At 40.2% G+C, this 27039-nt stretch overlaps 1 protein-coding gene across 3 annotated transcripts in view; it reads left to right on the top strand.

The window, feature by feature from the left end:
* The window catches only part of b3gat2 (beta-1,3-glucuronyltransferase 2 (glucuronosyltransferase S)), a 639688-nt gene that overhangs the window by 85046 nt on the left and 527603 nt on the right, over positions 1 to 27039 (top strand). For all 3 annotated transcript variants that reach the window (XR_009827273.1, XM_062058840.1, XM_062058839.1), the window contains exon 2: positions 13660 to 13804. Coding sequence is in view for 2 of the 3 variants with exons in the window: in XM_062058840.1 (XP_061914824.1) it covers positions 13660 to 13804 (145 nt within the window). In the remaining variant the exon portion in view is untranslated. The remainder of the gene's footprint in view (positions 1 to 13659; positions 13805 to 27039) is intronic.

The raw sequence follows: 27039 nt of genomic DNA, 5'->3' as shown, positions 1-27039 counted from the left end.
TCTTTTAATGGCTGTTAAGTAGAGGAGACACGGACATCAGCTGACACTTATTAAAGTCCCCAAGAATAAATTTGTCAGGAGTAGTGTTGTCCCGATACCAATATTTTAGTACTGGCACCGGTACCAAAATTATTTTCGGTACTTTTCTAAATAAGGGGGACCACAAAAAATTGCATTATTGGCTTTATTTTGACAAACAATCTTACGGTACATTAACATATGTTTCTTATTGCAATCAAAGAACAATTTTGTCCTTAAATAAAATTGTGAACATACAAGACATCTTGTCTTTTAGTAGTAAGTAAGCAAACAAAGGCACCTAAAATTAGTCTGCTGACATATACAGTAACATATTGTGTAATTTTTCATTCTATTATTTTGTCAAAATTATGAGGGACATGCTGTAAAAAAATATTTTTAATACACTTGTTCATTTACTGTTAATATCTGCTTTCTTTCTCTTTTAACATGTTCTATCTACACTTCTGTTAACATGTAATAATCACTTATTCTTCTGTTGTTTGGATACTTTACATTAGTTTTGGATGATACCACAAATTTAGGTATCGATCCGATACCAAGTAGTTACAGGATCCTACATTGGTCGTATTCAAAGTCCTCATGTGTCCTGGGATGTATTTCCTGAGTTTATAAACATAATATGAATTTTTAAACAAGGAAGACATTTTTTGTGACGATAGAAAATATCGATGTAATCATAGTAGTATCGACTAGATACGCTATTGTACTTGGTATCATTACAGTGGATGTCAGGTGTAGATCCACCCCTGGCGTTTGTTTACATTCAGGGTGCTAGCTTGCTGTTAGCGGTTAGCTATCGTGTCCTCCTGTGGTGTGTAGTGAAACATGTTTAGCTTTACCTCGTCCTGCAGGGATGATACTTGTAAGAAGCATACTTTATTTATTGCCATGGAAGAGAAGGATTAGTGATTTAGAAGTAGCTAAAACACTGCCGACTGCGAATGGACGTTCGCCGCGTGCTAGCTAGCCATGTCTTAAAGCACCTCTTCCTGCGGGCGTTTCAGTGTTATATCTTCACCTTTATTGTTAGTTTTTAGGCCAAAATGCGTCCGTTCTCCTTTTTCTGTCTACACACTGTGTCTGTTTGTAAGTACTCCGTGATTGTGCGCTGTCGAACATGATCGTCTGCTCGCAAAACCATCAATGCCGTGACGTGACGACGCACCGTCATGCCCTGGAACTGGTACTTTTCAAACAGAGTGTAGTACAGTTTTTGATTTGTTAGTATTGCGATACTATACCAGTACCGGTATACTGTACAACCATAGTCAGGAGAGATAGCATCGGGTCTATTGGTTACCTCCGCGACTGCTGGGATGCCGGCCCTCGGGTGTACAGTATGTAGATGGGTGAAAAGTAAAAAGACCAAAGTGAAATTAATAAAAGCTCAAAGTCAGGGGTGCATATTTCCTCCTGAACTGTGCCGTCAGTACAGTACCTCTCATTGATGTAAAAATCATACTGCGCCTCTGCAAGATTTGTTCGTTATGCGAGGCGACCGGTGCATCCGGACGGGGCGCCCGAAGCCGCTGAGGTGTAGATCCTTGTTGCTGCCACAGCTCTGTAAAGGTCACAAGCATGTGTCCCTAAAATCACGCTTGCACCTTGCGTAAGCGTTGTTTGTCCATTTTATTACGGATGGATTGAACATTAGAGAGAAGGATAGTCGGTGTCGGTTATCCAGTCCGTATTTCCTCTTTTTTCAGCGCTTTGTGTGTGATATTTCATCTGTCCTTGCCAGGTTATTGCTCTATAGCAGTGGTTTTTAACCTTGTTGGAGGTACCGAACCCCACCAGTTTCATATGCGCATTCACCGAACCCTTCTTTAGTGAAAAATAAAATGTTGTTTTTTTTCAAATTCAAGACAAAGTTATAGGTTTTTGGTAACACTTTAGTATGGGGAACATATTCTAAGTAACAAAGACTTAATTTAAAGTTTTTTGGACACTGAAGAACATATTGTAAATAACAAAGACTTAATTTAGAGTTATTTGGTTAGGGTTAGAGGGTTAGGCCCAGGGTTAGAGGGTTATGGTTATAATAAGGCCATGCCGAATAAGGCATTAATAAGTACTTAATTATGAATAGTTAAGAGCCAATATGTTACTAATTTGCATGTTAATAAGCAGCTAATTAATGGTGAATATGTTCCCCATACTAAAGTGTTACCATGTTTTTTTACTGGTGCACAAAATGAACCATGCATGAACATCACCTTGTTCAAACAACAAAACCAACACAGTGCATAAACTCACAACAAGTTACACACCTGCAAATCAGTGTGACTTCTGCTGTTGCCGTATCTGTAATACACCGATAGGGAGAGGTTTTTATTTACACGATGAGTCGGGTGTGTTTTGACATCCGCCGAACCCCTGAGGCCGACTCACCGAACCCCTAGGGTTCGATCGAACCCAGGTTAAGAACCACTGCTCCATAGCAAGTGGGAAATGGGCGGAATTGCGTTGCCTGCTGTCTGTGGTCGCAGTTCAAGCAATATCTCCCAGCTGTAGGTGATCCTCATGTACGCCGCCACGCCACCGTCAACATTCAATCCTCAGGCAAACCGAATAAAAATAGTCCAAAGCGCCACAAAGATGCCTAAATAGTTGCACCTCATTATAAAAAAACTTCCACACAAAAAAGTGACATACATCCATCCAACCATTTTCCACCACTTGTCCCTTTTGGGGTCGCGGGGGGTTCTGGAGCCTATCTCAGCTGCATTCGGGCGGAAGGCGGGTAGACCCTGGACAAGTCGCCACCTCATCGCAGGGCAATAGACATACAATTTACAAAAATAAAGTTTAAAATGAATATTCCTCTTCAAAACTTTACATGTAGTGTCAATATTTTACTAGCATTAATGCTAAAAATAGCATTCTTTGTCCTTGATGAATCGGAAATATTTTTTCCAACCAATGGGGGCGGCGTGGCAAAGTTGGTAGAGCAACGGCAATCGGAGGGTTGCTGGTTACTGGGGTTCAATCCCCACCTTCTACCATTCTAGTCACGTCCGTTGTGTCCTTGGGCAAGACACTTCACCCTTGCTCCTGATGGCTGCTGGTTAGCGCCTTGCATGGCAGCTCCCTCCATCAGTGTGTGAATGTGTGTGTGAATGGGTGAATGTGGAAATACTGTCAAAGCGCTTTGAGTACCTTGAAGGTAGAAAAGCGCTATACAAGTATAACCCATTTACCATTATCATAATTTGTTTTGAAGTACATCATCGGTGTACACGTTCTTAAACATTAATCCTAACCCTTTTTGATACCATTTTTTTCAAATCTTTTTCCCCCCGTCCTTGCATATTTTTTTCCATCCATCCATCCATCCATCTTCTTCCGCTTATCCGAGTCCGAGGTTGGGTCGCGGGGGCAGCAGCCTAAGCAGGGAAGCCCAGACTTCCCTCTCCCCAGCCACTTCGTCCAGCTCTTCCCGAGGGATCCCGAGGCGTTCCCAGGCCAGCCGGGAGACATAGTCTTCCCAACTTGTCCTGGGTCTTCCCCGTGGCCTCTTACCGGTCGGACGTGCCCTAAACACCTCCCTAGGGAGGCGTTCGGGTGGCATCCTGACCAGATGCCTGAACAGCCTCATCTGGCTCCTCTCGATGTGGAGGAGTAGTGGCTTTACTTTGAGCTCCTCCCGGATGGCAGAGCTTCTCACCCTATCTCGGCGGAGGAAACTCATTTCGGCCGCTTGTACCCGTGATCTTGTCCTTTCGGTTATAACCCAAAGCTCATGACCATAGGTGAGGATGGGAACGTAGATCGACCGGTAAATTGAGAGCTTTGCCTTCTGGCTCAGCTCCTTCTTCACCACAACGGATCGGTACAGCATCCGCATTACTGAAGACGCCGCACCGATCCGCCTGTCGATCTTACGATCCACTCTTCCCTCACTCATGAACAAGTTTCCGAGGTACTTGAACTCCTCCTCTTGGGGCAGGGTCTCCTCCCCAACCCGGAGATGGCACTCCACCCTTTTCCGGGCGAGAACCATGGACTCGGACTTGGAGGTGCTGATTCTCATCCCAGTCGCTTCACACTCGGCTGCGAACCGATCCAGTGAGAGCTGAAGATCCTGGCCAGATGAAGCCATCAGGACCACATCATCTGCAAAAAGCAGAGACCTAATCCTGCAGCCACCAAACCGGATCCCCTCAACGCCTTGACTGCGCCTAGAAATTCTGTCCATAAAAGTTATGAACAGAATCGGTGACAAAGGGCAGCCTTGGCGGAGTCCAACCCTCACTGGAAACGTGTCCGACTTACTGCCGGCAATGCGGACCAAGCTCTGACACTGATTGTACAGGGAGCGGACCGCCACAATCAGACAGTCCGATACCCCATACTCTCTGAGCACTCCCCACAGGACTTCCCAAGGGACACGGTCAAATGCCTTCTCCAAGTCCACAAAGCACATGTAGACTAGTTGGGCAAACTCCCATGCACCCTCAAGGACCTTGCCGAGAGTATAGAGCTGGTCCACAGTTCCACGACCAGGACGAAAACCGCACTGTTCCTCCTGAATCCGAGGTTCGACTATCCGGCGTATATTTTTTTCCACATTTACAAAAACATTTCCCATAAGTGTTAACTTTTTTTTTTTTTATCCATTTACTTAGAATGGAAACTGGGAACATTTACTTTTCACTTTGCAAAGATTTTTTCCACTCTTGCAAAAAAACGTTTCTAAACTGTTTTTTTTTGTGTTACTAAAATACGTAAACAAACTAACCCTTAACCCTAACGTTTTTTGTTATTCACTCACCTTTATGCACTTTTTAACATGCTAACCGTAACCATGTTTTTTATCTGACCAACTTGTTTTGCAGTACCTCATCTTTGTATACTTTCTTAAATGCTAACCATACAAATTTTTATGGTAGGACATAGTATACAAAGTATTTAAAGATAGCTAAATACACTGCTAGTTTGACACACGGTACTGTTTATGCAGATTTACACTGCAAGTACATGTTTTGCTATCATATATATATTATTATTGAAAATATATTATGAACCTTGATGTGAAAACACTTACCTGAAAGTAGAGTTTGCATGTGCACATAAATATGTAGCTATACTGGGCCAAATGCTGCCTTGTAGTGATTGCTTTATGACATTAGGAGAACATATCCCTGGACTAGACAGTAGTACAAACACAATGCACTTTAAATTATTCCAATTAGCCTGATATACTTCTCTTGTAATGTGTCATCAAAAAAGTGTTTGAAAAAGGACTAAAGTGTATTCCTGTCAAAAATGTTAGTGTAAATTGTTTTTAAAATAAAGCATCCATATAACATCAAATTGTTTAAGCCTTTTTAAGTAATAAGATTGTACATTGTGTATTACAAGTGACATGCTGTAATGTAACATGACGCCAAATTAAGTCATCATATATCCAGGAAAATAAAAATAATTTGTTAAAAAGCAAATCACTTTTTATTAACTCTCCAAGACTCTCTCTGTAGCCATAACATTTGCTCATTCATATTTTCTTGTTAATTACACTTGTAAATGGCCATTCTGATGTACAGTATATGCAAACAGGTAGGTAGATACTGTACAGTAGATCGTTTGCAGTTGTTAAGGTTAAAAAAAGAGAACAAACAAGAAACTATTATCTGCTTGTGTAAAACATACAGTATACATGAAAACCAAAATAGTTTTAGGAATGTATGAGTTTTTAAAAGCTCTATAAAGTCACAATTGACACAATTAAACATTGTAAAATTAAGAAGTTAAGGTTGACATTCAGCTTTTCAATTCAGGTTTGTTGTATATGTTGTTGTTCAATGACGATTAAAGCTTCTAATTCTAATCCCTTAGTATCACTAAGGAGATTAACCCCTGAAATGTGTCAAAAAATACACTTATAATGCAACTTAAAATCATGATATGTATATTAAGCATGTACAAATAATTACAAATAGAGGAAAACTACCAATATTCCTACAATGTAGTGAAATAATATGTTATTATTAAAAAACAACAATAAATGGATCAGACATTAATGCTATTTTGATATTATATTTGCAATTTAAGTTATCATATGGGCAGCGTAGCTCGGTTGGTAGAGTGGCCATGCCCGCTACCTGAAGGTCCTAGGTTTGATCCCCGCTTCTGCCATCCTAGACACAGCCGTTGTTTCCTTTACCCACCTGCTACCAGTGCCACCCAAGCTGGTTTAAAAATGTAAGTTAGATAATGGGTTTCACTATGTAAAGCGCTTTGGGTCAGTAGAGAAAAGTGATCAAGAAATATAATTCACTTCACTACTTTCATCCATCCATCCATCCATCCATCCATTTTCTACCGCTTATTCCCTTCGGGGTCGCGGGGGGCGCTGGAACCTATCTCAGCTACAATCGGGCGGAAGGGGGTGTACACCCTGGACAAGTCACCACCTCATCGCAGGGCCAACACAGATAGACAGACAACATTCACACTCACATTCACACACTAGGGCCAATTTAGTGTTGCCAATCAACCTATCCCCAGGTGCATGTCTTTGGAGGTGGGAGGAAGCCGGAGTACCCGGAGGGAACCCACGCAGTCACGGGGAGAACATGCAAACTCCACACAGAAAGATCCCGAGCCCGGGATTGAACTCAGGACTACTCAGGACCTTCGTATTGTGAGGCAGATGCACTAACCCCTCTGTCACCGTGCTACCCTCACTACTTTCAACTAAGCTTAAAATGTCTTCTTGGTAGCAATCAATTTGGCTCCATTAAATTATGCAATGGATTCACTTTTTCTTGTCCAGATGTTAAATACAGGGTAAGAATACACTTCCAGGTCAGAGGTGACATTTTTTTTCTCGCGCATGCATACTAGGTCGTGTTGCGCCGGCGGACGGTTGGGGGAGGGGTTCTTAAACGGTGGCATTGTGTATGTGTGGACAAGGATAAGGTTAGGTGGGGTATAGCCTGGATAACCTTCGGCTTAGTGTAGAATATAACCGAAATCTTACTCGTAGGTACAAAATCCATTCTAGCCAAAACCAACAGCTTGTCCGTTACTCTCGGCAATTCCTCCGTCTCACCCTCTTCCCAAGTTAAGAGTCTGGGTGTCATCCTCAACAGCACACTCTCTTTTCAAGCCAACACAAACAGCATTACCCGGTCTGCTTACTTTTATTTACGCAATATTAATCGCCTTCGCCCATCCTTTACCTCACATACTGCTGCCATACTGGTCCATAGCCTTGTCACCTCTCGCTACTACTGTAACTCTCTCCTGTTTGGTCACAAGTCACTTTACAGACTTCAGCTTCTTCAGAACTCTGCTGCCCGGATAATCATCAAACACTGTATCCAACGTAAAATAATTATCCTCAATTTCAAAACAATCCATAACCTTACCCGTCATCCATAAGCTTCCCCGTCATATCTTTCTGACCTGCTCCATGTCACCACGCCCTCACGTTCACTAATATATTTATGACAAATAAAACCTATGTGGATATGGGTAGTTTCAGTGCCTATTTCGTTCTCAATATGCTGATACGCTGAAGAAATGGGTTCCAACATTAGCACGGCTGACATCATGGCAATGTGAAACGTATGGAGACAGACAAATCACATGATAAAATAATTCCTCATTTGTGTTTGCATATTGTGGACTACATGTACCAAATTACATGACAATCTGAAACGTTTGAAACAATAGCCTATAGGCATACCTTGGTAAAATAGCCCCTCTTTAGGCATACATTAGGCTGCTAAGCATGCTCTACTTATTTTCACCAATATAACTATTGCTAGCGTTGGTTGTAGTTGGTTTTAGTCTTTGTTTTCTGATAGTATGACAATAACCATATGATTGCCATTTGTTGTGATATTGTACGCAGGCATGACGTACTTCTTCCTGAAAATAGCCTAATTTCTGTATAAAATGGGTTGATTAGAGATTTGTTATTGACAAAATGCTTGTCTATTCAGCTATTATGGTCCCAGCACCTCAACCCCTAGTAAGAGGCAGTAGAAGTTTAAGTTCCTTGGAGTAGCCCAGTCCATCGAGCTGGATTCGGCTGCGTATCTGGCAACCTCAGTTAGAGAGAGGAGGAGGGGACTACAGAATGATTGCAGTACCGTTTCTGGCCAGATTATTACAGATGGCTCTTTTAACAAGAAATACAAACTACAAACATAATACAACGATAGCTTACTGAACAATGTCTGCTCTCACTGTTATGATGACTGATAGGATGTTCATATCTTCCCGTTTTGATGAAGAATTAATCATGATCCACACGAAGGTTTAAAAAGGAAAGTTGCTAATTACAGACAGGGTCTGCCCCACTTAAAAACTTTCCATTTTGGTTGATTTTGCTACCGCCAGTGGTAGCTATTTATTGGCTACCACGCAAATTTACAATAGCTAACATTAGCATCAGCATTTTGATTTTAGCATCGAAAGGCACTTACTAGCATAGCAGGAACAGCGCCAAGGCAGCATCGGTCTGAAATCTCCCGTCTTTGAGCTCACACCATCGAATGAAAGCCGAGCCAATGTTGATTCTCGACTGTCTTTTTATACAAGCCGCTTCCTTTTTATTTGATTTTCATCTCCTTAGACAAAACTTTTCCTTTCTTTGGTTGTTTTGCAGCTTCTGCCATGATAGCAGTATTTGCACGTAAGCGTTCACACCGACTTTCGTCTTTGTAACGAATGGGGAAAGGGGGAGTGACGTATGCCGTAAAGCAAGTCTGCACATTTGTAGTTTTCTGTGTGGCAGAGTTCCTGCCAACCTCCTCAAAGTTGCTAAGTGCAGGTATAAGCGATACAGACCCCCTCAGGCTATGACAGAGGTGTCATTCAACTAGTTCTAAGTCCATGTATCATCCCAAAAGTTTTGAAAACATTTTATGAAGGTTAAAATGTTTTATTTAGTGCTGCTTTAACCACGGATAGTTAGTTACCTGAAAGATTGTTATATAGTCAGTGATCAGGTCAATGCATATCTTCGTGCAAAGATGAGTGAGGAGACTGACTGGTGTGCTCGCTGGCAAATGTCACTCCAAATACATGACAGGACTTTAGCGTGTTTAAAAAATGATGTGCATTCAGTAAAACATTTAAAACACATTTTTATTGGAAAATGTGTTTTAAAAGTTTTAAATATTTTGACACAAATGCAATTTTATTGTCAGAATGTCATATTCATTCTGACAATAAAATTGCATTTGTGTCAAAATATTATTAAGTTCATTCATTGCAAGCAAGTACTTTACTACAATTAACCATGATTAATCAAAATTGTGATTGTGATAATCTCATTAAAAAAATATTAATTTGACTGCACACGATACAATACAATAACCTAAAGAACACAAATTTCACATTGCTGTGTTGTGATATTGCTCGTATCAAGGTTAACATAAGGAGTTAATGAGGGAAGCATGCTAAAATTAATAATATTTTTTTCAAAACCATAGTCTCATTATTATCTTTTGATATATTTTCCGTTAAACAACCAGACTCTATAACATCATAATGTGTATGCTCAGGTAACCTTCATTCATAATTGAAAACGAAGAAAAAAGCTTAATTTTAGGTTTGTTGTGTAAGATGTTCCTGTGGCAGCAGCAATATCTGCAGATGTTGGCACAAAATGTATTTTCCACATACAACAATAATACACCATCTGTTGAAGTACTGTCAGCTCACAGCTACCCTTGACACCCGTTTTGCCAAGTAATGTCACCTTTATGGGACAGTGGGGATACATAAAACATGTGCAGTGTGGTCTGACACTTCTGTCTCTGCTGAGGGCTCCTTTCACAACTAAAGAGTCTAAGAAAATGGTACTGCTCGGTTCAGATACTACACTATTGAATTTCCACTTTGTGTAGCTGAGGTGGTATGTCTTTGTCAGCTTTGGAAATATAGAGTGTCTCTACAAATAGTGCTATAAAAAACCCAAATCATGATTGTTATTGTTATCATACCACCTCTATTGAATTCAACAAAGAAGTGACCATGCTGTATTATATAGTAAATATTGCATGCTGTTGCAACTCCAAGATATTAGATGACATTATGTTGCTTTAGCCTGGAAGTAGTCTTTGCCATCAAGTTGAAACTGTCAGCCTTGTCTTTTGTAGAGTCCAACAAAGTGTTTAAACTGTAAGTATTGTACTTATTACACAGCAGCTGTTTGATTGTATCTTGCATCTTAGTTGTAGTTTTCATTAGCAAGTTTGGGGGTGTTGAAATTGCTATGTAAAATCGCTAATGCTCATCGGTAGCATGTTTAAAGCATAGTCAATGTAAATCAGCGCAGGGGTCAGCAACATTTTGCATCAAAAGAGCCATTTGGGCCTGTCTCCACCAAATTAAAACCCACTTGAAGTTGACAAAACGTATTTGATTACAATATTGCTACATAAAGTTTCCTTTAACGTATTGTCACATTACGTTCCTGTCCCCCCCCCCCCCCCCCGTATTTTGCATGTTATTTTGTTACTGGTTTCTTTTCTAGTTTTTCCCTACAGTTTCCCTAGGTAAATACCCACACCTGTCGCCACCTGACAATTAGTCAAGATCCAACTCAGCTAGATTTTAGTTTTATGATCTGTTGTGTTGTTACCAGTGTTAGGCAAATTACTTTGACAAATCAATTAATTATAGTCAATAAAGGGATTGAATGTGCTTTGGTGGCTGTATCTCTCCTCCACAAACAGAGTATTGTGGTATTGCATGATCATTGAATTGTTGTTAATAATTCCCCGTAGTTGTATGTGTGTGTTAGTAACACCGTTGTTATGGCAGGGCATTATGCCTAACACTGGTTGTCACACATCTCCTTTTCTTCCATGTTTCTCCTTTTTATATAGATAGATAGATAGATAGATAGATAGATAGATAGATAGATAGATAGATAGATAGATAGATAGATAGATAGATAGATAGATAGATAGATAGATAGATAGATAGATAGATAGATAGATAGATAGATAGACAGATAGTACTTTATTGATTCTTTCAGGAGAGTTCCCTCAGGAAAATTTAAATTCCAGCAGCAGTGTACAGAATTGAGATCGAATTTAAAAAGTATAAAGTAAATAGTGGGGGTATAAATGGAAATACAATAGAAAATATTACAAAAACAATAAAAATAAAAAGCATCAATAAGAATAAAGATATAACAGTAAAAATAAGAATATAATAAGAGAAACTATGCAGTAGTGACCATGTTATGAAAATGTATTGCATCCCCTATCATCCAAAAGTGCAATTCACCTTTAAGGCAAATTGTGTCTTGCCCCTCCAAAACATGTCGTGTAGTGTGACGTACGCCTAAAAAAAAGTCTAACATTGCGTAAACAAGGCTGTAATTGGTTGGCTTTCAGTACTTGTCCTATGTTGATGCCATGAAGCACACTGCCCACCTTTGCAAGAATGCCTTATTTGCTTGCAAAAAAAGTATTTTAACACAGCACCAGTTCCAATCAAACTCAAAACCTCTCCAGTTAGTATTGTTTATTAGTAGCAAAGAAAGCTAACAAGCTAAATCCTGACAAGTTAAGTGTCATGGTTTCTCACCAGAAAACACTGGCCCTGGAATTGAAGGGCGTAACTTTGAAAGACTCATGATACTGTCTTATAATAATAATAATAATAATAATGGATTAGATTTATATTGTGCTTTCAAAGCGCAGAGAAGTGAGAACCCATCATTCATTCACACCTGGTGGTGGTAAGCTACTTTCGTTGCCACAGCTGCCCTGGGGTAGATTGACGGAAGCGTGGCTGCCAGTTTGCGCCTACGGCCCCTCCGACCACCACCCATCATTCATCATTCATTCACCAGTGTGAGCGGCACTGGGGGCAAAGGTGAAGTGTCATGCCCAAGGACACAACGGCAGCGATTTGGATGGTAAGAGGCGGGGAGCGAACCTGCAACCCACTACGCCATGCCGCCCCTTGTGGAGGAGTGTAGTGACTACAGTACACAAGCTAGTTAAACTATTTGGAGCCACAACAAAGGTGTTCAAGAACCTTACTGTATTTTTTAGCGCCTTCTTCTTGCTTTGTTGGCACTGAAAATTTAAACATGACTTAGAGGCAGTCCGACTGACTCTTCTCTGAGTGTTTGATTGCTTGTTTCCTGGCCAAGTGCTTGAGCCGTTGCCAGTTCTCAACCATACAACATTATTATACGTGGATCAATGCCCAGTAGTACCAACAGGCTTTGGTCGGTACATACAACGGTACCGAATCTGGTACCCATCTGTATTTTGGACACTGCTGAATCCCACTGGAAATGTAATCAAAGGTCAATCTATTCTGTGCTTGGAGGTTCTGTACTCAAAGCAGAGGCTCATCAGCAGTCAAAGCAGAACTTCACCATTAAGCCAAAAAGACCTTTGCTTCAAGATGATCTGGGACCGAGTGCACGCCTCGCTTTCTTCTTCTGTTTCTGAGTCTTCTCTGATTGTAAAGTCTTTGGAGAATGACCTGAGAGAGAAGACCAGGCATCAGCTACATGGAAACCAGTTAAGGACATTTTAGTTTAAGTGAGAAGAGAGGAAGAGCTTCAAAGCAGTTGTCATCTTTGGGACTTGGGGGATGAGGTGCCTTGGTAGGACACTGGTGTTCGGGAGAAGTGCAAGGTGCAGTAGGGGAGATAAATATTTAATGTGCTTACTCGACCTCATTTACAAAGACATGGCCAGCCTATAATTGGTATGGTTACGTTATAAAATGTCAACCAAAAACTGATTAAAAGCTATAAAATTGTTTGTTCTTGAGTCACTGTTACAAAGTGCACTGAAAACATTGATACCAAATCCTTAAAATTACAAGCTGAAGCAATGTTATCCAAAAAATAAATCACAAAAATAAATGTTAAAAGTTTTGCAAAACTTTTTGAAATAGCTACTGTGAAATCAGGCAATTAAGGCCCCAACAATCACAAAAAAATACTTTCAAATCCTGAAAGGACTGAGTTGGATACACAGTGGTCGTACTGCAGGAAACCGAAGCGTAAGTTCCTTCTACATATTCACTGAGTGAGAGCGAATATAGAACTCTGTGTGATATTTGGATGCAACAATGCAACGCTACTGACTGATGGGTTTTGCTGTTCTGTTTTGTCATGTGCGCCTGGCTGGAGGCTATTTGTGTTAGAGAGTAGCGGTGGGTGGCCAGGATTGGAAAATAGAATAAGACACACATACACATAATCACAGTAGGATGGGCTTCATGCTTTTTGTGTGCGCGTGCGTGTGCGTGTGTGTGTGTGTGTGTGTGTGTGTGTGTGTGTGTTAGATAAGCCTGAGCTTTGTTCAAGCTGGCAGAAGCAAACAGAATGCAGCTCTCATATAGGTTCCCTACGCTGGTCACAACTTTAGGGACACTTGCACAAGCGCTACATCATAAAGTCTGCCTGAATTACCTGTAGTCAGCATGATGCTGCGGCATGAAAAGGAAAGTAAGCATGCTGTATGTAAGTACGGTATTGGGCATGTCAAGTTATTAGTTAGTGGTGTCATCCTGTTGTACTGTGCATTGCCAATAAAACCTCTCTAATCTGTTCTAATAAAAGATACACAATAGTTAAACATATCCCATTCTTTGCATTATTTTTCTTTCTAGATGCGAAACACTCGAGGCGTGTCTGTGTGGCCGGTGGGGTTTGTTGGTGGCAGAGCATATGAGCGCCCACTAGTGTCAGGGGGCAAAGTTGTGGGCTGGTACACCGGCTGGAGACCGGATCGACCTTTTGCTACTGACATGGCAGGTAAGAAGCTATGTGGATACAATGCCATGGTTATTTGTTTTTAACATTTTTTATGATCCCAATAGTTTTATGGGATATTCGATCATTTCCTCTCATTTATTATCTTCAGAATCAGTTAAATGCTATAGCTCAAGTTCATACATTAAAGCAGAGGTCCCCAACCTTTAATATTATTTAATGTTGATGTGTGGCCCCATCGCAAATGACAGATATTATACTATGTTCCGTAAATTCCCTTTTACCTTGGTTGGTTGGTTTAAGTTTATTTCGAACATGAATGCAGTTTCAACATGATATTGCACAAGTTTTCCATTTCTCATGTTCGAAAAGGATGAGGAAGAAGCACAGCTGACTTAATCTTACCCCTTTTCCACTTCATAGCAGTTTCTTACACATATATGTTCACTTCCTGTTTTCAATTTGTAGCACAGTTATATCAATGTTTTCTGAATACAAACGTACAACATATATATATCAATAACTAACGTTGGAATTAGTTATTGATATCCAACCGCCATTTGCAACAAAATAATAATAATGCATTAAAATTATTATACAACATACATACTGTGTTCTATGCTTTGATTGTCAATAGGCTGCATGTTGAGTGTTAAGTCAACATTACTGTTGAACTATCAATTTTAACTCTTTTTAGTTCAGTTAACTTTTACCTTAGTACTTTCTGTCTGGTGTAATTGATTAAGAGTTAATAATGGTAGCACTAGCCAATGAGCTGTCAACTCTTTGTCCAGCTCTGCTCTTAATGTGTCGACAAGAGGGGTTTTACACATCAAATTTCCACACAGCCACACTTGCTGTTACACTCGGAACATAGATAAATCAAGTGGAACATCCAAAACTGATTCAATCAAATTTCTGCTTTCATGTGTTGAGTCTATGACTTTGTTCCAGACACAAACATTGCCTTTATTGAAGTTGTATTAATTGTGGAGGCAAATTCTACGTAATATTTTGGTTGTAAAAAGTAATAACATTGTACGGTAAAACCAATGATGGGCAGTAACAAGCTACATGTAGCTAAGCTACATAGCTTAACTACATTTTCCACTTTTTTAACGAGTAACTTTTCCTGTCTTAGCTACTTTTCGACCCATTTATGCTGTAGCTAGGTCGCTTACATCAAAGCTACAAGCTACAAAGAAGTAAAATGGACTGCGAATCCAGGTCAAAAAAATATGGAGAAAATACAATGCCCTAGGGCAGGGGTCGGCAACCCGCGGCTCCGGAGCCGCATGCGGCTCTTTGACCACTTTGATGCGGCTCAGCTACATACTTGCCGACCCCCCGATTTTCCCAGGAGACTTATGGATCTCAGTGTCTCTCATAAATAACTCCCAGGGAAAAAATAATCCTATTTAGACTATAAATACTAGATAAAGGGCGTGCCCTGATTGCACTGCAGTAATTGTCCTCTATAGCATTTACATACAGCGTGCCAGTCCAGCCGCATGTTGCATGTTGTTATTAATCGCACACACAGGAGACAGCAAAGCATACTTACTCATCAGCCACACAGCTTACACTGACGGTAGCCGTATCAAACAACTTTAACATTGTTACGTTACAAATATGCGCCACACTGTGAACCCACACCAAAAAAGAATGAAAAACACATTTCTGGAGAACATCTGCACTGTAACACAACATAAACACAACACAACCATTACCCAGAATCCCATGCAGTCCTAACTCTTCCGGTCTAGATTATACACCCCGCTACCACAACCCCCCCACACATCAACCCCCCCCCCTCTCCTTGCGTTGGTTGAGCGGAAGAGTTAGTGCTGCATGGGATTCTGGGTATTGGTACCGTCAGTGTAAGATGTGTATTGGTACCGTCAGTGTAAGATGTGTGGTTGCTGAACTAGTACGGAAGAGTTAGTGCTGCATGGGATTCTGGGTATTGGCACCGTCAGTGTAAGATGTGTGGTTGCTGAGGTAGTACGCCTTGCTGTCACTTACGTGTGGTCAAGCAGGTACACTGTTAGGGCAGACTGTAGAGGGCGGTGTCATCACGCTCTGATATTCGGGAGTCTCCCGGGGAAAAATGAGAGGATTGGCAAGTATGACGCTATCAAGCGCCATTCATTCAAAACTCGCGGGCTGCACTAACATCAAATGTCCACATTAAAGTGCGTGCCGGTGCGTGTGTCGGAGGCCCCTGGTAAATATAGCACAAAGCATTTAAGCTCTGTATGCAGTGTTTTTCATTTTAAATTGTAAATTTTTTTTGTGGCTCCCATCACTTTCTTTAATTTGTGAAACTTGCTAAAATGGCTCTTTGAGTGGTAAAGGTTGCCGACCCCTGCCCTAGGGGAATGACAACATCCACATTACAGACTGGCCAATCAGAGTCAAGATAAGGCGGGTCATCGAAACTAGTAAGCAAAATCATAACAGACATGCAATCATGGCACATGACGACGAGGGCGTCGGAAACAGAAGGACGCTTCAAGCTGTCGAATAAAAAAAAACATACTTGAGAATGACACAAATGAGGGATTCTCTCCCACAGATTAGATGTTTCCTTTATTGATGAAGATGACGTGCAGGAAACCAACAATAATGCGTGTCCTTGGCCATATTTAGAAAAATGTATGCGTTTAGAGAAAACAATGCCCAAAACCTCAGTTTTTAGTTGTTTACTCTGTAAACCAAAATCATTACTGCTCTCTTCATCTACAAATGTTTGTAAAACGTGGAACACAAATTTAGGAACACACATTAAGGTGAGTTGAGTTCATGAAAAGTGCACATAACCATTACCAACTGTTCCCAAACAACACACAAGTCATTTTTTCTTTTGTCAAGATATAGATAGATGCTCTTTTTTTGCTTAAGGCAGAGAAAATGGATAACATTATAGGGGTGGGCCAAAGAAAAAGCAAACCAAAATAAATAGAGGTAGTTGTAGGATGTCCTCAGCTAAATGACAGATAGTTAATAGTAATGCACCCTTATTGGGTCCATTTGTACACGCTCAGTTACATTAACAGTGATATTATACATGTGGGCCCTTAGATATAAATGCAGTTAAATGTAGCTTTGCTCTAGCAAGCTACTTTTGCCGTATAGCTTGTAGTGTAGCTTGCTATAATTCTCCGGGGGTAGCCTACCCTGTAACTTAGCTACATTTGAGAGTAACTTATAGCTTAGCTTTCTACATTTTCCAAGTAGCTTGCCCATCACTGAATAAAACAAAAAGAAAGTAACAGTGGAGTGGGAACAGGACAATATTTGCACAGGATTGCAGTCATCTTATTCTTTGGGTGCTAAGTCGTTCTCATACAATAGTGATCCTCCTCTATCTTTATAGGTTTGATGAAAATTCTACCCTTAACTTGGTCGAACTGCATATTGTTAGCTTTAGAGTTTTCCCTGTAATTTACTATCTAGTAAGTCCTCCGACCCATTAACATGTCAAATCATGACAGTACCTTTGACCACACTAATAATGTCTGGAATATTGGCTAATTTTATCTTGGCCAAAGACTTTGTCATCAGTGTGGTCTGCAGAACAAGATCATTATCAACCAGACCCTTTGTGTGTGGACAGAGTCATTTATGTATTCATTAGGTCACATACAGGCGCTCTCCAAGGTTGTCCTGAGCAACATGGTTGTTTTGGTTGACAGCTGAATGCCAACGTTGATTGATTTGATTGATTGTCAAAGTAAAGGCATGCAATTAATCACAGCAAATTATTGCTTTTTAATAATGTTTAAACGCAGATTAATTTTGATCGCACATGCTTTTTCACCTTAACGATGGATGGTTACCTGAAATGCGGTACAGTTGCTACACGGTCAGTGATTGATGCAAACATCAGTGCAAAGATGAGTGAGGATACTCCGATTAATCTATCGACTAGTTTGTTCGAAGAATCGAGTAAGCGGGTAGAACACACTTTATAGCCTCAATTGTAAGCCTCATCTGTGGTCACCTCATAACCTCAGAGCAGAGAGGAAAAGAGATGGCAGATTAACTGGTCTAAAAGGGGCGGGGGGTCTTTTTAAAGGCTAGAGTATACAAATGAGTTTTAAGATGGGACTTAAATGCTTCTACTGAGGTTGCATCTCTAACTGTTACCGGTAGGTCATTCCAGAATACTGGAGCCCGAATAGAAAACCCTCTATAGCCCACAGACTTTTTTGGGGCTCCGGGAATCACTAATAAGCCGGAGTTCTTTGAACACAGATTTCTGTCCAGTACATATGGTACAATACAATCAGCAAGATAGGATGGAGCTAGACCGTTAAGTATTTTATACGTACAGTAAGTAGTAAAACCTTACATTTGCATCTCAAGTGCACAGGAAGCCAGTGCAGGTGAGCCAGTATAGGCGTAATATGATCAAACTTTCTTGTTCTTGTCAAAAGTCTAGCAGCCGCATTTTGTACCAACTGTAATCTTTTAATGCTAGACATAGGGAGACCCAAAAATATTACGTTACAGTAATCGAGACGAGACGAAACGAACGCATGAATAATTATCTCAGTGTCGCTAGTGGACAAAATGGAACACATTTTAGCGATATTACGGAGATGAAAGAAGGCTGTTTTAGTAACACTCTTAATTTGTGACTAAAATGAAAGAGTTGGGTCGAAGATATTACCGAGATTCTTTCACTATCAAAGGCATCTTTGGACTGCTGGGAGTGAGCATCTGCTGTTTGGTCAAACTCAGATAAAACAGCCACTGCAGATTCTGGAGGTTAGTTGTACCATAATATATATTGTAAACATGAAATGCTATGTTTCATGGAAAATTTGATGTAGAACCAACCTATTCTCAGATAAAATCTAAATGGGCATCTTAATATCATAGTGAACAGCTTTGTTTTCCCAGACAAAACATTTAAAAAAAACAATTTTTTTTATAGCATTCAAAAGTCAGTGTAAACTGTGCACAGTTCTAAATAGTCTGTTTTATTTTGTTGTTCTTGGCTATTATAGTGTATTTTATGTTATATTGTTATGAAAACAAATAACAACAAATCTTTGAACAATTAACTTTTTTGTATTTAGGCTATGTAGAAGAACATGCACTAATAAAAACATTTTCCAAGACCACATTTAACACGTCATGATAATGTAACTGACCTTCGTCAGATTCTCATAATTAGTAAAGCAACTCTTTTCTGATGTCGGAATTGTACTGTTTGGGGGGTATCCCAAACCTGCTGGAGTTTGCTCGCGCTCAGCTAATTTCGATGAAGAAGAACCATGGGAAGAAGTTGGAGTTTTCCGACTAATTTTGTGGTGTGAATGCATCATGGCAGAGCCAAGTGTGTGTGCCTTTTGACGTAAATGAAAGAGAGTGAGCGGTTGCTGTCAATACGACATGTAGGTTGTCTGTTTTGGTATGATTACAGCAGAAGGGTACCCGTTTTGCTGGATAATAGTTTAGTGTGGTTATGGCCGACAGTCAGGGACGTGCACATGATTATAGAGGGGCAGGGGCTCAAAGTCAGAAAAGGGCAGGACATTTTTTTTTTGTTCTTTGCACAATATGGAAATTAATGTAAAATTAAATTTGCTAATAGGAAGCTAACTACTTATCTGTGTGTCCTTTGTAGGTAAAAGTGATTGCCATTTATTTTGTGTCAACAAATTATTGTCATAATGAGTTAATTCACATTATCATAGGCTTGGAAGACATGAAAAGCAACAAAACACTGGTTTATTATTAGGCTATTTATTGTTAAAGATAAGCACTTTAATATTGAACATTGAACAGTGCAACATGAACTTTGAAAAAAAATACAAAAATAAATACCCAAATGGAAATAACTTCAATGTGAAAATCTGTCCTTCTTCCCTTAATTTGATGAAAACACCATCAAGTTGTAACTTATGGTATTTCTCACTTTCTCATGTGATCCGCCGTAAACACAGTGCATTTTATTTTGAAAATTAACCCGGTGTTTTATTTTGTACACTACTTCCTGTCCCGCACGATCCGCTCTGCTCTGTGCGGAATTGATATGCCGTGCTCAATTGATGCGCCGTGCTCCGACGTCCAGCAAAAAGAGAAGCTGACACATTGAATAATAGATTAATACAGCTTTTTTAAAAAAATATTACCCATATTAGATGCTGAATAAGTGGACGGCGACTAGACAATAACTCACAGGTTCAAGTTGCTCCACTATCACGTCTCCTCAGGGGCGCAGTTGGCTCTCTCTCCTCTCACTTACTCACTCACTCGCCCTCTCTCTCTCTCTCTGGCGGAAGCGGCAGGCTCAAACAACCCGGTATTACAAGAAAACGTGGAGTTTTTGTACCGCTGTTTTTTTGTTTTTGTTTTTTTACATCCCTGACAGGAATTTATTAATGTTGTTTAAAAAAAACAAAAAAAACCACACACACAGGCAGAGGGCACATTTTAAGATGAGGCAAAAAAGGGCAGGGGCTCAAGCACCCATAGGGCCCTATGGGTGCACGTGCCTGCCGACAGTAATCAATTTTGCTCAATAAAATTATTGTTAGTGATCCTTAAAACATCTTGGTCTATTGTGACCACTTCTTGAAAATGGTACAGAATAAAGTACTGAACTAGAGTACTAAAACATTTTCACAGATTTTTGAGTGCTCTGTAATGTTCTATATTCTCAATGAAACATCAAAGTTATGGGTTTGGGTTGCTAGTGACATTTATTAAACAGGCGGCATCAACCTGCAGTCCACAGGTATCTCTTATGTATGACTGCCATCTACTGGTCACATGAATTATTACACCATGTAACAAATAACATTACTTAGAGGTCATTAAGCGCACTGTTAATTTTTGAGAAAATGAAAGGATTTTCAGTGCGCCTTATTGTCTGAAAAATATGGCAGTTACACTCATTAAAAAATTAATTAAAAACAATTTAAGTAAAACATTTAAAACAATGTTCCTGTATGTTTTTTTGAGAGTAAAATTACATTTTTGTCAAACTATTGAGGTATTTTTCAAAGTTAATTCAAACTATGTAAACATATAATTTACTCTGATTAATCACAATTAATTGAAATTCAGAAGTGTGTTTAATCGGATTTTAAAAATTAATTATTAAAAAAAAACACCACTTTGTTCATTGTAAAACAAGGTTATGTCAATCTCTGGCTATAAGATAATGCCAGTGAGTAAGAACAGATGTTTTGGTTGGATCTTAAGAGGTTTATTGTGACATTAGCTACACCATATAATGGCGGTGATCAGTGGTGTGTCCAGCTGTAACTGCTAGAGCAGTTTACCACGGTTACCACCACCAAGTATGGGGTGAATCTTCTTGCAAGACAATTGCTGACATTAAACAATATTGCAAAGTATTGCGGTATTACGATAAGTCAAACAACTTGCAACAATAATTGGCGCAAAATACTTATACAGTATGTCAACTTTCCTCTTTAATACAGTAAAAGTATAACATTCATAAACCTTTATTTAAATTTAAACAGACAAACTCCTCATTCAAATACACACTTTACGTTGCTGGCAATAAAATAATTTAAAAATATTACACAGTGTGCCTTAAAAGTCTTTGGCAAAAACAAATACATGAATTAGACTGAGTAGAACTAGAATCACGGTGGAATAACAAAGGATGGTGGGACTGATGTAACATTCAAAACAGATGAATACACCTGTTCTTGTGTTGGCAGGCAAACACTTTAATAAAATCATCCATGTTCAAGTCATTAGCTCTTTTGGACTCAATGCTTAGGATACCTACATGGCTAAGCCTTGTGTCAACCATAGTTGTACGTAAATGAAAAGCTCTGTTTACGCAGCACTGCTTACAGGAAGGCCTAAAGATATTTTACAAAAATCAAAACAGTTCATGGAACACTTCCTGATAAGGTTCTAAAAACACAGTCAAAGCCACAATGCTCTAACAGAAAATCCTACATCAAATTCAAAAGCTAAATATCACAGTTAATGCTAAAGATGCTTGTGTAAAAAAATATATTGTAGCTAAATGACTTACGTTCAGTCAGTGAAGGACCATGGATGTCAGGAACCTGGCTGCTCATCATCAGTCATCATCAATCAAAAAACAATGCCAGCCACTTGGATATGTGCGTGTCGATTAAGATTGCCCACCCATATCTGCGCCGGTGCGCACCAAATACATTTGCCCGCCACCCGAATTATGGCCGTGCCGAATCCAACTATAAAGATTACCCATCAATATGTGCGCACAATGCGCATCGGATAACATTGCCCGCCACCTGAATATGTGCGCGCCGGCCGAATCCGACGATTAAGATTGCCCGCCAATAAGAGCACGCTGGATAAGATTGCCCGCCACTACAATATGAAGTATAAATGATAAAACATTGAGTATTAATTCCTACCTTGTTTACTTCCCTGACAATCTCCAGGCTCGTAAGTTTCTAAATCAATCAGAAATATCCCTCTGTACATCCATTTTCTATCGATGACCCCATTGTCCCTCAAACAACTAAAATGTGTCAGAGAGTGTTTTGCATATATTACCCATCAGGCCTAGAGAAAGGGTTATATGGGTGTATTTTTTAATTATCTTACTGTCTTAGTACAATTAGACATGTTTCATGATGTCCATCTAGTTCAAGGGGAACGTTGTGTGTTGTTGTATTTGGTGTGGAACTAATGCATTGGGTGGTAAACTTTGCTCCCCTATACATTGAATCATGTTTTAAAAATAAACTTGGGACAACTCGTGCACTGTTAATTGGGGTCCTTAAACTGATATAAGCAATTATTTGGTGTACCAAATAATTCCCTGTTTGGCGTCCAAACAGAGACCCAAATCTCAAACCTCCCCAGTCTCCTGACTGTGTGGCCTACATGCTAACCAGTAGGCCACCGTGCGATGATAACAAACAATCAATTAATTTTACTCTGATGTTGTGCATACAGACAAATTATGTGAACTCTCTGACAGGGGCTGCTAAAAACGAAGTACAATTCTACCAACATAATGACAGCAGCTACTCAAAATGGTTTTGTTGTTTCCATGCTAATTTACCAAACCACTTATGGGCTAAATTAAATGTGTGTAGTTGTTTTTGACTCTGGAATGCATTATTTGGATTTAAATATATAATCTAAAATGTTTTTAGAATACATTCTTAGAATTTGTTGGGATTTTTTGGGGGATTTTGAACTTCATCATCATGCCAATCACTTTCTGTTGTTAACAACATTACTATTATTAATATTTAAATTAATATTTCATAATGTACACACAGCTGTTCGCACTGTGGCCGACTGCACGTGCGCTCACATTATCTCACACATGCACAAATCTGCCCCTGGCATTATTAATTAAACCTTCATAACAACAGATACCTTTTTTTTCATTCTTTGACCTCTCTTGCTTCACCACAAGCAGCATTCAATCTTTCCTTCCACATCCTTTTTAGTTCCTTTTTGCACGTTCATAAACATACACAACACTATAAAAATCATCATTACATTTACAGTACATGGATAATTATGGCGTGCTTAGATTCACTGCAGCGCTGGGAATGACAATGGGGTGAATGCAGTGAGTGCCAGTGCTCGTCCTAATACACTGCTGCATTGTTATCACTGAACTAAAGCTGCACATCCGCAAGGCAACCCCATTGAGGTGTACACAATAGGTCCTGGAGCATGTTTGTGTGAAACATTGTTCACCTTTCAACGTGGTCCTGTGTAATTATGCATATGAGCACACGCACACACACACTCAACTTCAACGAGGATCTATTTAGAAAGACACGCAAGCACACACCTGCTACTGATGCAATCAGACGTGTGTACACGTTTCGGGGAACTGACAAGCACGCGATTGTCTAAGATCACACGGCAGCAGTAACGCTGTAAAACGGGGCGACCTGTGCACACACAGCAAACACCAAAACACAGACCCCGGTGCCGACACTCGAGTGGTACTTGCTGCCTGAGAAGTGGTCCCTGAGAAGGCAACATGAAAGCATTTAACCCTGAGCGACCTCACCGTTTAGATGCTGCTCCCGAGGCGGTGAGATGTGAGGAGGAGGAGGATGGAGACTATCTGCAAGAGCAGTTAGAACATCTTCTCTCACATAACAATGCTGTAGTCTCATCTAGCCATGTATTAAACTACTAAATACTTTGCTAGAACATCTCTAGGTTTGGCTGTGTTCTCTAATGCGCCCCCAACCACCAGTCCGGAGACCATTTTTGATACAAGGTCGAACAAAAACATAATTCATAAATTACCTATTTTCTCTGACTTAATTTTGGCCTGTCTCACTAAACACACCAATAACCTTGTCTGTAGAAGTATAATGAAATTCATGATAGGAAGTCGTCATTTGTTATGTCTTTGTTACATGGGACAATGCACCTTAATGAACAAATACAATTAAAATGTGCCAGATTGTAGCCAAAGACTTATTTCCCCGGCAGGTTGATGATACAGTATATACGACAAGGTCCATAAAAAGTTAAATTAGACAGCACCAACATCAGACATAAACAGTACAATAAAACACACAGACTCAGATATAATGATAGACATAAAATAAAATGGAGACCCATATAAAACAGTCGGTTCCTGCATGACCTCAGCTTAGGAACAGGTCAAGAATAAAGTCACCATTGTGGTTAACGTGCATAAGGCAGATGGAGAAGTGCTATAGTGCTAAAGTGCAAGGGTGCTAAATCTTTGCATATAACAAATGTGCTAAAGGAAGAAAATACACGTCTCCCTTGGCCTAGTAAGGTAAAGTGTTGCTATTATTGCACAAGTAGTTAGCATTAACAGGTGTGTTTACACGTAGAAAATTGCACACAAAAAAACAATCTATTACTTTAATCAATTATTATCTGATACTAAAAGGTAATATGGTGGCTCGGCTTTTGTATCGTCTGATTCGCTTTTCAATGAAAATGTGTTCCAAAATTTGCTCCGAGTTATATGACGTTAAAAGCCACATTAAAAAGTGATTTCACAAATCACAATCCTGCAAATACTTGATTATATCTTCTCATAGGACAAACACTGAATAAATCACTTTGATACAATGTGAAGTAGTCAATGTACAGCTGGTAAAACAGCATAAGTGTACTTAGGGTAAAGGTGATGAACTCGCCATCGCCAAGCATGTCACCAGACCAAAATCATTTTGAGCATCTGTGGGGCATCTTCAATGGAAAGGTGGCAAGGGGTAACATCCACCAGCTCTGTGATGTCGTCACGGATGAGTGGAAGAGGATTACAGAGATAACCTGTGAAGCTCCAGTCAACTCCATGCCCAAGAGAGTTAAGGCAGTGCTGGAAAAGAATAGTAGTCACAGTAAATATTGACACTATAGACACAATTTGAGCATTTTCGCTTAGAGGATGTACTCATAGGTTGGTATCCTGTACTCCAGAGTACCATCAGAATTTAGCAGTCTGACAGCTTCCAGAAAAAAGCTCTTCCTCAGTCTAGTGGTCCTACTCCGGAGATAGGGTTTGCTGGTGTGTGTGTGGGTAGGTGGGTTCCTCTGTGATGCAGAGAGCCCTCTTTCTGCATCTGCTGACAAAGATGTCTGTGGCGGTGGGAAGACTGCTCCCCCCGATCTTAGCAGCTTTCACCAGTCTCTGCAGTGCCATCTTTTCTTTAGCCATGCAGATGGTGTGCCACACTGTTAAGCCGATGCTAAGTCTCTCCACCACATATCTGTAGAAACCTCTAAGGATGGGGCACCCTAGTCCAGAACAGCACAGATTCCTGGGAAAGTAGAGACGCTGGTGTTCCTTCTTAAAGGCCTACTGAAATGAGATTTTCTTATTTAAACGGGGATAGCAGGTCCATTCTATTTGTCATACTTGATCATTTCGCGATATTGCCATATTTTTGCTGAACGGATTTAGTAGAGAATATCGACGATAAAGTTCGCAACTTTTGGTCGCTGATAAAAAAGCCTTGCCTATACCGGAAGTAGCGTGACGTCACAGGTTGTGGAGCTCCTCACATCTGCACATTGTTTACAATCATGGCCACAAGCAGCGAGAGCGATTCGGACCGAGAAAGCGACGATTTCCCCATTAATTTGAGCGAGGATGAAAGATTTGTGGATGAGGAAAGTGAGAGTGAAGGACTAGAGGGCAGTGGAAGCGATTCAGATAGGGAAGATGCTGTGAGAGGCGGGTGGGACCTGATATTCAGCTGGGAATGACTAAAAAAGTAAATAAACACAAGACATATATATACTCTATTAGCCACAACACAACAAGGCTTATATTTAATATGCCAAAAATTAATCCCACATAACAAACACCTCCCCCCTCCCGTCCATATAACCCGCCAATACAAACCAAACACCCGCACAACACACTCAATCCCACAGCCCAAAGTACCATTCACCTCCCCAAAGTTCATACAGCACATATATTTCCCCAAAGTTACGTATGTGACATGCACATAGCGGCACGCACGTACGGGCAAGCGATCAAATGTTTGGAAGCCACAGCTGCGTACTCACGGTACCGCATATCCAACTCAAAGTCCTCCTGGTAGGAGTCTCTGTTGTCCCAGTTCCTCACAGGCCAATGTGTATCCAACTCAAAGTCCTCCTGGTAAGAGTCTATGTTGTCCCAGTTCTCCACAGGCCAATGGTAAAGCTTGACTGTCATCGTTCGGGAATGTAAACAATGAAACACTACTACGTCGTAGCCGCTACGTGTTTGTGTTGCTGTAGCCGGCCGCTAATACACCGCTTCCCACCTACAGCTTTCTTCTTTGCTATCTCCATTGTTAATTAAACAAATTGCAAAAGATTCACCAACACAGATGTCCAGAATACTGTGGAATTTTGCGATGAAAACAGACAACTTAATAGCTGACCACAATGGTGTCCCAAAATGTCCGCTACAATCCGTGACGTCACGCGCAAACGTCATCATACCGAGACGTTTTCAGCAGGATATTTTGCGGGAAATTTAAAATTGCACTTTACTAATCTAACCCGGCCGTATTGGCATGTGTTGCAATGTTAAGATTTCATCATTGATATATAAACTATCAGACTGCGTGGTCGGTAGTAGTGGGTTTCAGTAGGCCTTTAAGCAAACAAAAAGTGTTGTAGCTCCAGGTGAGGTCCTTGGACAGATTAACTCTAAGATACATGAAGCTGGAGATCACATACACATCTGCTGGTGTCTGACCTTCCTAAAGTCCACCATCGAGGTAAATTGATGCTAAGGTTGCTGCTTTTGCACCAAT

The sequence above is a fragment of the Entelurus aequoreus genome, linkage group LG09, assembly GCF_033978785.1.
Source record: "Entelurus aequoreus isolate RoL-2023_Sb linkage group LG09, RoL_Eaeq_v1.1, whole genome shotgun sequence".
Taxonomy (NCBI): Eukaryota; Metazoa; Chordata; class Actinopteri; order Syngnathiformes; family Syngnathidae; genus Entelurus; species Entelurus aequoreus.
Note: the sequence above shows the minus strand (reverse complement) of the source record. Positions and strands in the feature narration are given on the sequence as shown.